Source organism: Protopterus annectens, chromosome 10.part0 (genome assembly GCF_019279795.1).
Source record: "Protopterus annectens isolate FY-2018-M chromosome 10.part0, PAN1.0, whole genome shotgun sequence".
NCBI lineage: Eukaryota > Metazoa > Chordata > Ceratodontiformes > Protopteridae > Protopterus > Protopterus annectens.
In genome coordinates, this window is record NC_056744.1 from 354,316,568 (window position 1) to 354,327,949 (window position 11,382).

General features: G+C 45.4%; 1 protein-coding gene across 1 annotated transcript in view; it reads left to right on the forward strand.

Annotated features, from left to right (window-relative positions):
• Positions 1 to 11,382, forward strand: part of LOC122814149 (flavin-containing monooxygenase 5-like) — a 704,592-nt gene that overhangs the window by 466,808 nt on the left and 226,402 nt on the right. The window contains exon 7 of the mRNA XM_044086762.1: positions 7,708 to 7,719. Coding sequence (XP_043942697.1) covers positions 7,708 to 7,719 — 12 coding nt within the window. The remainder of the gene's footprint in view (positions 1 to 7,707; positions 7,720 to 11,382) is intronic.

The following is an 11,382-nucleotide window of genomic DNA, read 5'->3' on the forward strand; positions in this document are numbered from 1 at the left end:
TCCTAACAAGGAGTCTAGGTCGATGGACAGGTACGGGAAGCGGATGTTCTCGTCAGCGACCTTTACTATGAGATCGCTGAATTACCTGTGTCGTTTTACTCGACTTCAGAGGGATTTACTCAAGGAAGCGAGTGAAATGTTGAAGGACCCAACAGCTGCGGGTTTTCAGGACAGGATGAACTCTCAGCTGGCTACCCTTAATTCTATAACCAACTCCTCCATGCCTCCTTTCATATGCGGCTGATGGAGCAAGTAGAGCGGCAGGTACAGGTGTAGCCTCATGAGGCACACCTGGATGCGGCTTTGTAATTTTATGGACCCTTTAAGGCGTCCTTCACTAATTCCCCCTTTGATGGATCATCCCTCTTTGGTCCTCAAGTGAAGGAAACCCTGACTAGGTGCGAGACTGATGACAAAACTCTTTCTGCCATCGGAGTCCGTTTTTCTACTCCTTCTAGACCTTACCCCAAAGGTCAGAAGGGGGGAAAGATATGGTTCCATAAACAATCTCAAGGAGACTTGCCTGACGCACAGAGTCGATTCCCCTCTAGAGGCAGAGGGGGGAACAACAATGGTAGACGCCGTCCCAGAGGCACAGGGGGCCCGCAGAATCAGGGCAGTCGAGAATCCTTTTCCGACAAGCCTTTTCAGCATCCCTGAGGTGTTGCCCGACTGTCCACCTTCGGAGGCAGTTGGGGGAAGGTTGTCACTGTACCCAAAAGCCTGGCTGTCTTTTAACTCAAGACAAGTGGGTACAGTCTATTATTTCCGAAGGCTACAGAATCCCTTTCCTTTTCATTCCAAAGCTGTCCAAAAAATCCCTTCCAGACGTTCCACCCAGTCAAAGGGAGCAAGCAGCATTAGAAATTTCAAAGCTGCTCGCAAAAAGAGCTATTCAACCAGTGCCAGCAGACCAAGTAGGATCCGGAACCTACTCCAAATTCTTTTTGGTTCCAAAGAAAACAGGGGACTGGAGACCCATTTTGGATCTCAGCAACTTGAACAAGTTTATCAAGAAAACAAAGTTCCGGATGGTCACGCTGCAGTCCATTCTTCCTCTTTTGGAACGGGACAGCTGGATATGCTCTATAGATCTCCAGGACGCGTACTATCACATCAAGATGAATCGACGCTCCAGGAGGTTTCTCCGCTTCAGGCTGGGAACCAGTCACTTTCAATTCATAGCCCTGCCCTTTGGTCTCACTACAGCCCCCCGAGTGTTTACCAAATGCATGGCAGTGGTAGCCTCTCATCTGAGACGTCAAGGATTCCAGGTGTTTCCTTATTTAGACGACTGGCTCCTTACAGCCCCCACCAAGCATCTTTTACTCCTCGCCAGAGACTACACCTTTCGCACATGTCAGGCATTAGGCATTTCAATAAACTACGAAAAGTCTGTCTTGTCGCCTTGTCATGTTATTACTTTTATAGGCGCAAATCTAGACACAGTCAAGATGTCAGCCAGACTCACAGAGCAGAGGATAGCAGACATTCACAAACAGGTCTTTCTTCTTTTGCAGAACAACAAAGTCAAAGCCAGACAGATCCTGAAAGTCTTGGGGATTATGGCGGCGGCCATCCCTCTCCTACCATTAGCTCGCTTCCACATGAGGATTTTGCAATGGATGCTCTTCACACAATGGTCTTACCAAAGCCTTCCAATGTCCCATCCTATTCGGATAACTCAGTCGTGCAAGAGTCATCTCTCTTGGTGGATCACATCTCCTCAGCTCCTCCTAGGGAGACCTTTTGTCCCTCCCCCTCCGGTTGCTACAGTGACAACGGACGCCTCCCTGATTGGGTGGGGGGGGCATTTCCAGGGCAGGACAGTCCAGGGCATGTGGCAACCGTTTGAGTGCCACTTGCACATAAACGTCCTAGAGATGAGAGCAGTGCTTCTAGCGTTGCAAGCCCTACAAGACTCTCTTTCCAAGGGAACTATAGCAATACAAACAGACAACATGTCTGTAGTGTGGTACATCAACAAACAAGGCGGAACCAGGTCTTACCCCCTATGTCGAGAGGCACTCAGACTATGGCAATGGGTGATTTCTTCTCAGCGATTTCTGTTAGCAACGCACATCCCCGGGAAGTCCAATGTGGTTGCGGACAAATTGAGCAGAGCTATTCTCATGCCTCACGAGTGGTCTCTGAACAATTCAGTGTTGGAGAAAGTTTTTCGAAAGTGGGGCAGCCTTGCTGCGACCTTTTCGCTACTCCCCAAAACAGCAAGTGCGACAATTTTTTCACCCTCTTTCCCCAACCAGGCCATCCCAGCAGAGACGCTCTAGTGCACGTTTGGCCCCGGGGACTTCTATATGCCTTTCCTCCTTTCCCACTGATATCCCAGCTGATACAGAAAGCCATCGCTCAGGAAGCTTCTATGATCCTCATTGCCCCTTACTGGCCTCGACAAATTTGGTTCCCCTTTCTCCACCGTTATCTGTTGGAACAACCTTGGCATCTGGACCCAGTTCCAGACCTCTTGACCCATCAGTCGGGTCAGTTGCACCACTCCCTTCCCTCTCTGAACCTCACAGCTTGGTTCCTCCAATTCCGACCTTAGCCAGGCTTCCTTTGATATCTCACTCAGTTAGAGATATCTTGATTGCCTCTCATAAATCTTCCACTCGGAAGATTTATCATAGCAAGTGGAAACGTTTTTCCTATTGGGTGCAGTCAAAGAATATAGATCCTTTCACTGCTTCTATTCAAACAGTTCTAGACTTTCTAGCCAAACTTTTCCATGCAGGTTCGTCCCCATCTACCATTAGAGTTCAATTGGCTGCAATTTCGAACTTTCATGTTGGAATCTCAGAGTCCTCTATCATGTCTCACAAACTCTGCAAGGCCTTTTTAAAGGGAGTCTTTCTACTCAAACCACCCATCAGAGATCCTCCTCTTCAATGGGATCTCAACTTGGTTCTGGCATCCTTAATTCTTCCCCCTTTGAACCTGCGGCTTAATGTTCTATAAAGTTACTTTCTTGGAAGACACTCTTTTTAGTAGCTATCACCTCAGCTAGAAGAGTCTCCGAACTCCATGCTCTGTGTAGTCGACCCCCTTATCTGGTATTTCATAAAGACAGGGTGTCCTTGTGTGCTAACCCGTCTTTTTTGCCCAAAGTAGCTTCTTTGGCAAATTTGAATCAAACCATTGAGCTTCCTGTTTTCTTCCCAAATTATTCTAATAGGTCAGAACAAAAGTTACACTGTTTAGATGTTCATCGCCAACTTAGGTACTATTTAGACAGGACCAAACAATTCAGGAAATCTGACCAACTGTTTGATGTTCTTCATTCCACATTGCTGCAGTCCTAACTATTGGGTAGTCCGCTGTCCAGTCGGCCCGAATACCAAAGTATATGGCTGACGCCGGTCAAGGCGCATTAGACTGACGTCAGTACGTCAGGGTACTAATGCGCATGACCGACGTCATATCCTCAGTCTTTTTTGCCGCATGGTCCGATGCAGAAGCAGTTTTGCGAGTGCAGGTTGGCGTTCTGAAAGTTTCTGAAGTCAGAGTTTCAGACCGAATCAAAGTTGGCTAAGTACCCGTTGGGAATATTTTGTTTTTTTCTTGCCTCAGTATTTAACCGGATGTCAGAAAAAGTGAATAACTGTATTTCTTGTGGGAAACAGATACCTCATAGGGATTACCATACTTTGTGTATACCTTGTTTAGGGCCTGAGCACGACGTTGTTGGATGCCGCTCTTGTGCTAGATTTCACAAACGCACTATTAAGAGAAGGTTAGACTGTGCCAGGTTAGTTTTTGGGAAGCGTTGTAATTATAAAATGCCGTCGGATGCTCCGACGCCCGCTTCGCCAAAAGCGCAAGGACAAAGCAGCAAAGCCTAGAGTGGAAGAACCGACAGTCCCGGACGTCGGTTCTTTAGAAGGCTCAGTGGAGCCGGAAGTTCTGCCAGGAGTTTCTTGGGAGTCTCAGGGAGAGACTTTACTGTTACAGGATGTGTCCTCTCAGGAAGTAGGCCAGGCTGAAGGGGCTTCTCAGGTAGCTGTTCTTCCCTCTCTTCCTAAGGTGGTTAGAGCCTCCCCTTCTGTTTCCAAGGCTTCTTTGAGAGGCAGGCCAAGTTTAGCTTCAGTTGGGGTTTCTCCTAGTGTTTCAGGGTCTTTGCCTAAGAAACATATGCTTAAAATGGCAGAGGATTTGATTACTATGATTAGAGGTTCTATGCCCCCTCCTGATAAGAGGCCTAGGGTGGAACCTGACTTTGAGAGTTTTGAGCAATGTTCGGAGGCTTCTGAGTCTTCGGCTGAAGACTTGCAGGAGTATCCTCCTTATTCTGATTCTGATGTGGATGATTCTACTCCTTCAGCTTCTCCTCCTGAGGATTTTTCATTTTCAGAGACTCTGCATTCCATGAGGGAGCATTTTAAATGGGAAGGTCAAGATTTCTCTGATTCCAGGAAGAGGCTTAGGGAATTCTTGTTTTACCCCAGCATAGGCCTTTAGCTATACCTCCTGTTCTGAATGTGGTGGAAGATGTTTTGCAGAGGCTTCCCTGAATCCTGATTCTTTGCCTCCTGCCCCAGTTAAACCGGATAGGTACTATAGGGTGCCGAAGCTCATAAGTATCTTTTAAGAGTCCTAGGGCAGACCCGAAACTGTCTCTCAGGGGCCTAAAGGTGTGAAGGCTTCTGTTGTTAAAAATCCTGTTCCTCCTGATAAAGAGGCAAGGGCTTTGGATAGATGGGGAAAGAAAGTGTATACTTCTTCCACTTTAGCCATGAGGGCGTTGAATTGTCAGTTTCACATGTTAAAATATCAGAATTATCTCCTTTCACAATTGAAGTCTAAGGTGGATGCTCTGGCAGAAGGTATTGAGTGTAAAGAGTTGCAGGATTTAGTTCATGTGTCTGAACAGGTGGGTAAGCATTCCTTGCAGTGTGGTTTTGATGCTGTGCAGGCCTCTTCGAGGGTGGCTGCCACTGGTTCTGTTCTTCGTAGGCACGCCTGGTTGAGGGATCAGAAGTTAGCTGAGCATGTTAAGACAAGGATTTTGGATGCTCCTTTACAGTCTGATGTGTTGTTTGGTTCGCCTGTGGAAGCAGTTTTAAAGAAAATGGAGGACAAGGCTAAGTCTATGCAAACTGTTAAGGATTTTTTGCAGGTGCAGCCTCCGAAGTTTAGTAGAAATTGGCCTACTAAGGGGTGGACATATCCTGCTTATGATTCCCAGTCTAGGGGTAGGTCTAGACGTGGTAGGGGCAGAGCTCAAGGTTCTTTTAGGCCTAGAACAGGGAGTTCACCTGCTCAGACTTCTGGTGAGGGCAGGGGTCAGTCCTTTCGTAAACAGACCCAATGACCTACCTTTTCAGCTGCCAGTACATTCTCGCCTGGCAGCACCTTTGGGAGGAAGGCTGGCTCTTTTCAAAGAAAATTGGGATTTAATTACCCAAGACAGATGGGTTTTGGATATCATTCACCACGGTTACAGGTTTTATTTCCATACCTTGCCTCCTTTCAAAGGCATGCCAGACATTCCTTCTCTACAAAGAAAAGAGGCTCACAAGCAAATTTCTCTGTTGCTCCAAATAGGGGCCATTCAGCCAGTTCCTGTGCCAGAAAGGGGCCTAGGATTTTATTCTCGCCTGTTCCTAGTACCAAGAAGGGGAACACGTGGAGACCAATTTTGGATTTATCTATCCTCAACACTTATCTGGACATTCCCAAGTTCAAAATGTTGACGTTACAACAGCTTTTACCTCTGCTGGGCAAAGATCACTGGATGGTAACTTTAGATCTCAAGGAAGCTTACCTTCATGTGCCTATCAGACTAAGTTGCAGGAAGTATCTGCGTTTTCGAGCTGGAGATTCTCATTATCAGTTCTCTGCATTGCCCTTTGGCTTATCTACTGCGCCCAGAGTATTCACAAAGGTTCTGGCTCCAGTGATAGCTTACTTCAGGCTAAAAGGAATCCAAATCTATCCTTACTTGGACGACTGCCTGATTCTGACTCAAGAAAAGGAAGACCTTTTACAGCATTTGGAGTATGTGATAGCAGTGCTAAGATGCCTAGGGTATTCTGTGAACGAAATAAAGTCCAGTCTAGTACCCTCTCAAGACATGTGCTTTCTGGGTGTGAGACTGAATACAGCAGCCCAGATGGCCTTTTTAACCCCGGACAAACAAAAGAATCTTTCCAGTTACTTCCATCAACTATCTCTTCAGTCCGGGCTGACTGCAAGGACAGTCCTTCAAGCCTTAGGGTTCATGGCATCTTGTATTCTGGTGCTTCCCAATGCCAAACTGCATATGAGGAAGCTGCAATGGTATCTCAAAAATGTATGGACACAGCACTGCCAGGATTTGGACACTGTCATTCAAATAATATCTTGCATCCAAAAGGAATTTTAGTGGTGGGCTCAGGAATGTCACCTAAACAAGGGACTCTCTGTGACCCGGCCAGAGGCGAGTCAGATTCTAACGACAGATGCCTCAGACATTGCTTGGGGAGCTCATCTAAATGGAAAGTGGATACAAGACAAGTGGCCTGCCAGACTACAGCATCTACATATCAACATGAAAGAGATGTTAGCAGTCCAGTTTGCATTAATGGCTTTCAAGGAGTTACTTCTTCCAGGGCAGGTGTTGATTCTAACAGACAACACAACTGTCATGTGGTACATCAACAAACAAGGGGGAACACATTCTTACCCGTTGTGCAGGCAAGCAATGATTTTATGGGAGACTGCGCTCAGCTTGCAACTAACTCTTCAGGCAAGGTTTCTGCCGGAGCACAGAACTCCTTAGCAGATGTGTTAAGCAGACAAATCATGGATCCCCACGAGTGGAAACTGGATCTTCATGTATTTCGAAAATTGACAGTGTCATGGGGAACTCCAGACATAGATCTGTTCGCTTCTCCACTAAACCACCAGCTGCCAAAGTTTTGCACAAAGAGGTTTCATCACACAGCTTGGAAAGTGGATGCTCTTTCTTTCAGTTGGAAAAATCTTCATGTGTATGCCTTTCCACCTCTGCCTCTTCTCCCAAAGGTGCTCCTAAAGGTCAGACAAGCCAAGGATGATTTTAATAGCTCCAGATTGGCCTCGGCAACACTGGTACCCATTACTGAGGAGTCTGGTAAGGAAGCCTCCATGGCCTTTACCTTTGATTCCACACCTGTTGTCTCAGAGGGACGGTCACCTGCTCAATGTCAAGCTTCACTCTCTTCATCTAACAGCCTGGCATATTCTGTTTTGAAACACAGCAGGTCTCAACTTCCTCAACAAGTTTTAAATGTGATTATGGAAGCCAGAAGACCTAGTACAAGGAAAGTGTACGCAGAAAAATGGAAGAGATTTTTATTTTGGAGTGCAGCAAACAATTTGGAGATTTCTGAGCCTAATTTGAGTGTGGCTCTTCAATATCTTACTGAGTTATTGGACAAAGGTTTGTCTTTCTCTTCCATTAAGATTCATGCTGCAGCAATTTCAGCTCACTATGATTGTGAACCACCATTGTTTTCGCATCCTTTGTTCAAGCAATTTCTTAGAGGGGCAAAGAATATAAGACCCCCACGTAGAGCTCCTACTCCTGCTTGGGATCTCAATTTTGTGTTGGAGAAACTTACTCTACAACCTTTTGAGCCTCTTGCTACTGCTGAATTGAAATACTTGTCATGGAAGACTGCTTTTTCGTTGGCCATTACTTCTGCAAGAAGGGTTTCTGAGTTGCAGGCCCTTATGGCGGTAGAGCCTTTTTTGATTTTTCATAAGGATAGGGTATCATTACGTACTAATCCTTCTTTTATGCCTAAGGTGGTTTCTAGTGTGGCTTTAAACCAAACTATTCATTTGCCTACTTTTTATGCAGATCCCCAAAATAAAGGGGAAAAGATTTTGCACACTTTAGATGTGCACAGGCAATTGCGTTATTATTTAAGCAGGACTAAGGATTTTAGGCAGTCTCAGCAGTTGTTTGTTTCTTTTGCTTTGAGTTCTCAGGGCAAGCCTGTGTCAAAACAAACTATTTCTAAGTGGATTGGGTTTTGCATTGCATTTTGTTATTCCCATCATGGCAAGGAGATTCCAGCTGGGATTAGGCCTCATTCCACTAGGGCTACTGCCACTTCAGCAGCATTTCTAAGAGGGGTGGCAACTAAGGATATTTTGGAGGCAGCTACTTGGAGTTCAGTGCATACTTTCTCTAAGCATTATCACCTTCCTCTCTACTCTAAATCTAGGGCTGGTTTTGCCACAGCTATTTTGCAAGGCATGTTGTCAGCTCCTGCTTCCTTATGATTTGCCAGCCTCCCTTACCTCTGCTTTGGGATTCTACCCAATAGTTAGGACTGCAGCAATGTGGAATGAAGAACATAGTACAGTTTTGTACCTACCATAAATGTAGATGTTCGAGGATCCACATTGCTGCAGTCCAATTTACCCTCCCTCCTTCCCCTCTGTGTTTAGGGGTGGTTGTGTAGGTGAGGTTATACTCTGGTAATTTTGTATATATTGTACATATTTTTGGTGCAGGTATGTTTGGAGTTTTTGGTTTAGGCCTTGTCTTTTTAGGGTCTTCTGACATCTGGGGCAAGAAAAGACTGAGGATATGGCGTCGGTCATGCGCATTAGTACCCTGACGTACTGACGTCAGTCTAATGCGCCTTGACCGGCGTCAGCCATATACTTTGGTATTCGGGCCGACTGGACAGCGGACTACCCAATAGTTAGGACTGCAGCAATGTGGATCCTCGAACATCTACATTTATGGTAGGTACAAAACTGTACTTTTCTTAAGCAGAAGGTAGAATGGGCCTTCCAGTCTCTAAAGTCTCTCTCTGTAGATGGCTTACTTCATTGATTACCCTAGTGTATGAGACAAGACATCAACGGTTGCCATCCAAACCCAGGGCTCATTCAACTAGAGCTTTAGCCACTTCTGTAGCTTTCCAAGACAAGCTGCCTATTGATTCGATTTGTTTGGCAGCTACGTGGGCTTCTCCCCATACCTTCATTTCTCATTATAAGTTGGATTTGGCCTCTAGAGACCGAGCCAACTTTGGTTCCACTGTACTCAAGAGTCTGTTCCGATAGGCCACCCGGGACAAGGTGCTAGGGACGCGGTCCCATCCAGCAAGAATGAAGGCGAGATTGACAATTTAACATTTAGAAGTTATGTACCTACCATAACGTTCCATGTTAGTTGTCTTCTTCTCGCCTTCTTTCTTGCGTCCCACCCTCCTTCCCCCTAGCCAGAACAGACCTAGAAGAGTTTTCTTCTTTGTTCCTTATGGAATTTTATTGCTGGCCTTAGCTTTCAAACGAGATCTGAGGAGTTACCGCCTAGCATTGTGGGATATAGGGGAGCCTCGAGCCGGTGGAACTAGCTCTCGAGCTTTTAGAGTGGCCGAGTCGGAGCTGAGGATCGGCTCCGAACCCATCCAGCAAGAAAGAAGACGAGAAGAAGACAACTAACATGGAACGTTATGGTAGGTACATAACTTCTAATTTTGTAATGTTCTGTGTTACTGTAGCAAACTCGATCTGAGGTCAGAGAGGGATGGCAGGGGATTATGGGTAAGGGGGAGGAGCTTGGAGCTTGGATCTTAGCTGTTTAAAGCTGCCGGCTCGGATCCGATATGGATCCGATACCCACAGGTTGCTGACAAATGAAGTTTACCTACTCAGGTGGAACGTTGTGGTGAGTACATAACTTCTTTTTATATATGTTTACTGCTGCTTATTTGTGCTTACTTGTGCCTTATTCATTATGACAGTACCAATATGATTGAATGGATTTAGTTAAAAGTCCCATGCGATACTCAAGTTCACTTTTACATGTTATTATGTCGGTTTTACAGCAGAACGACATTCATTCCACATGGAAAATGTTATGTGCTATAGTTGAACTTGAACCGTGAACACCTGTTCGTTAGGCGGATGCTCTAACCACTACACTATTGGTATGCTGCTTCATTTTGATGTATACCCATGGTTCATAGTTACCTGAACACACACCTCAACACTTCAATAACACAGCAGTCATCCATTCTCTAGTTGGAAAAACCACACCACTACACATGCACCATTCCCTACCGCTCTAGACCTATCCCGCATGTTGACTCACTCCAAGTATATTCAGACGTCCCGAGCTTATAGTCCTGGAACATACGTTCATATAATGGTCAGAGTGTTCAAATAGTCTTCCGGTTTTCGGCTTGTCCGACTAGAGACTGCAACTGTCCTGTACCTGTTTGAAAGTCAAACTTAGCACGTGGACAAAGTTAGTCCCACTGTTAGCATCCTACCTGTGGTTGGAGATGCAGGGGGTTTGCTGACCTCTGACCAGCTTGATATGACAGTACTAAATAATACAGGAGTTCCGCTGCTGTTTTCCTTCGCATTCGTTATAAATGCTTTATTGTGGCCATGTTCATTCTTTTTATATATATATATATATATATATATATATATATATATATATATATATATATATATATATATATATATATAGAGAGAGAGAGAGATAGATATATCTGTACATATGCATGCATATACATCTACATGATTATTTACTTTGCTCATACTGTTGAATGACTGTGCTGTCTGCTATGTTTGTGATAACATCAAAGTTAAGTATAACTGCCGTGGCTTGGTGGTAAATCACATTGGTTGTGGTGTGTAGGGTCCTGGCATCGAGCCTTGCCCAGGCGGTTTATTGTGTTGCTGGGCAGAACAAGGGCCATTGGACAAAGGGTGGAACACTTTTCAGCAGCGGTTTTCCCTTTCGCCATATTTACCCGCCTCTTCCTGTCACGCAAACACCTTCTCCATTCTTACTGTGATACATCACTCCAGTTCACATTTCAATGGTATTATATCGTTATACAGCATAAAATGACAGAATATGCCCGTATACGGATTCTGCGTTGTAAATGGTGTGTGCTGCAGTCGAACCAGCAACATCTGCTCATTAGGCGGATGCTCTAACCACAACACTATTGCTGTGCTGCTTCATTTGCATGTATACCCATGATTCATAGTTACCTGAACACACGCCGCAACACTTCACTAACACAACAGTCATCCATTCTCCAGTTGGAAAAATACCACACCACTACACATGCGCCACACCCTACTGCTCTAGACACGTCCCGTATGTTGGCTCACTCCAAGTATATTTAGACGTCCCATGCTTATAGTCCTGCAACATATGTTCATATAATAGTCAGGGTGTTCAAATAGTCTTCTGGTTTTCGGGTTGTCCGACTAGAGACTGGGACTGCCCTGTACCTGTTTGAAAGTCAGACTTAGCACGTGGACAAAGATAATCCCACTGTTATCATCCTACCTATGGTTGGAGATGCAGGAGGTTTGCTCACCTCTGGCCAGCTTGATATGACAGCACTA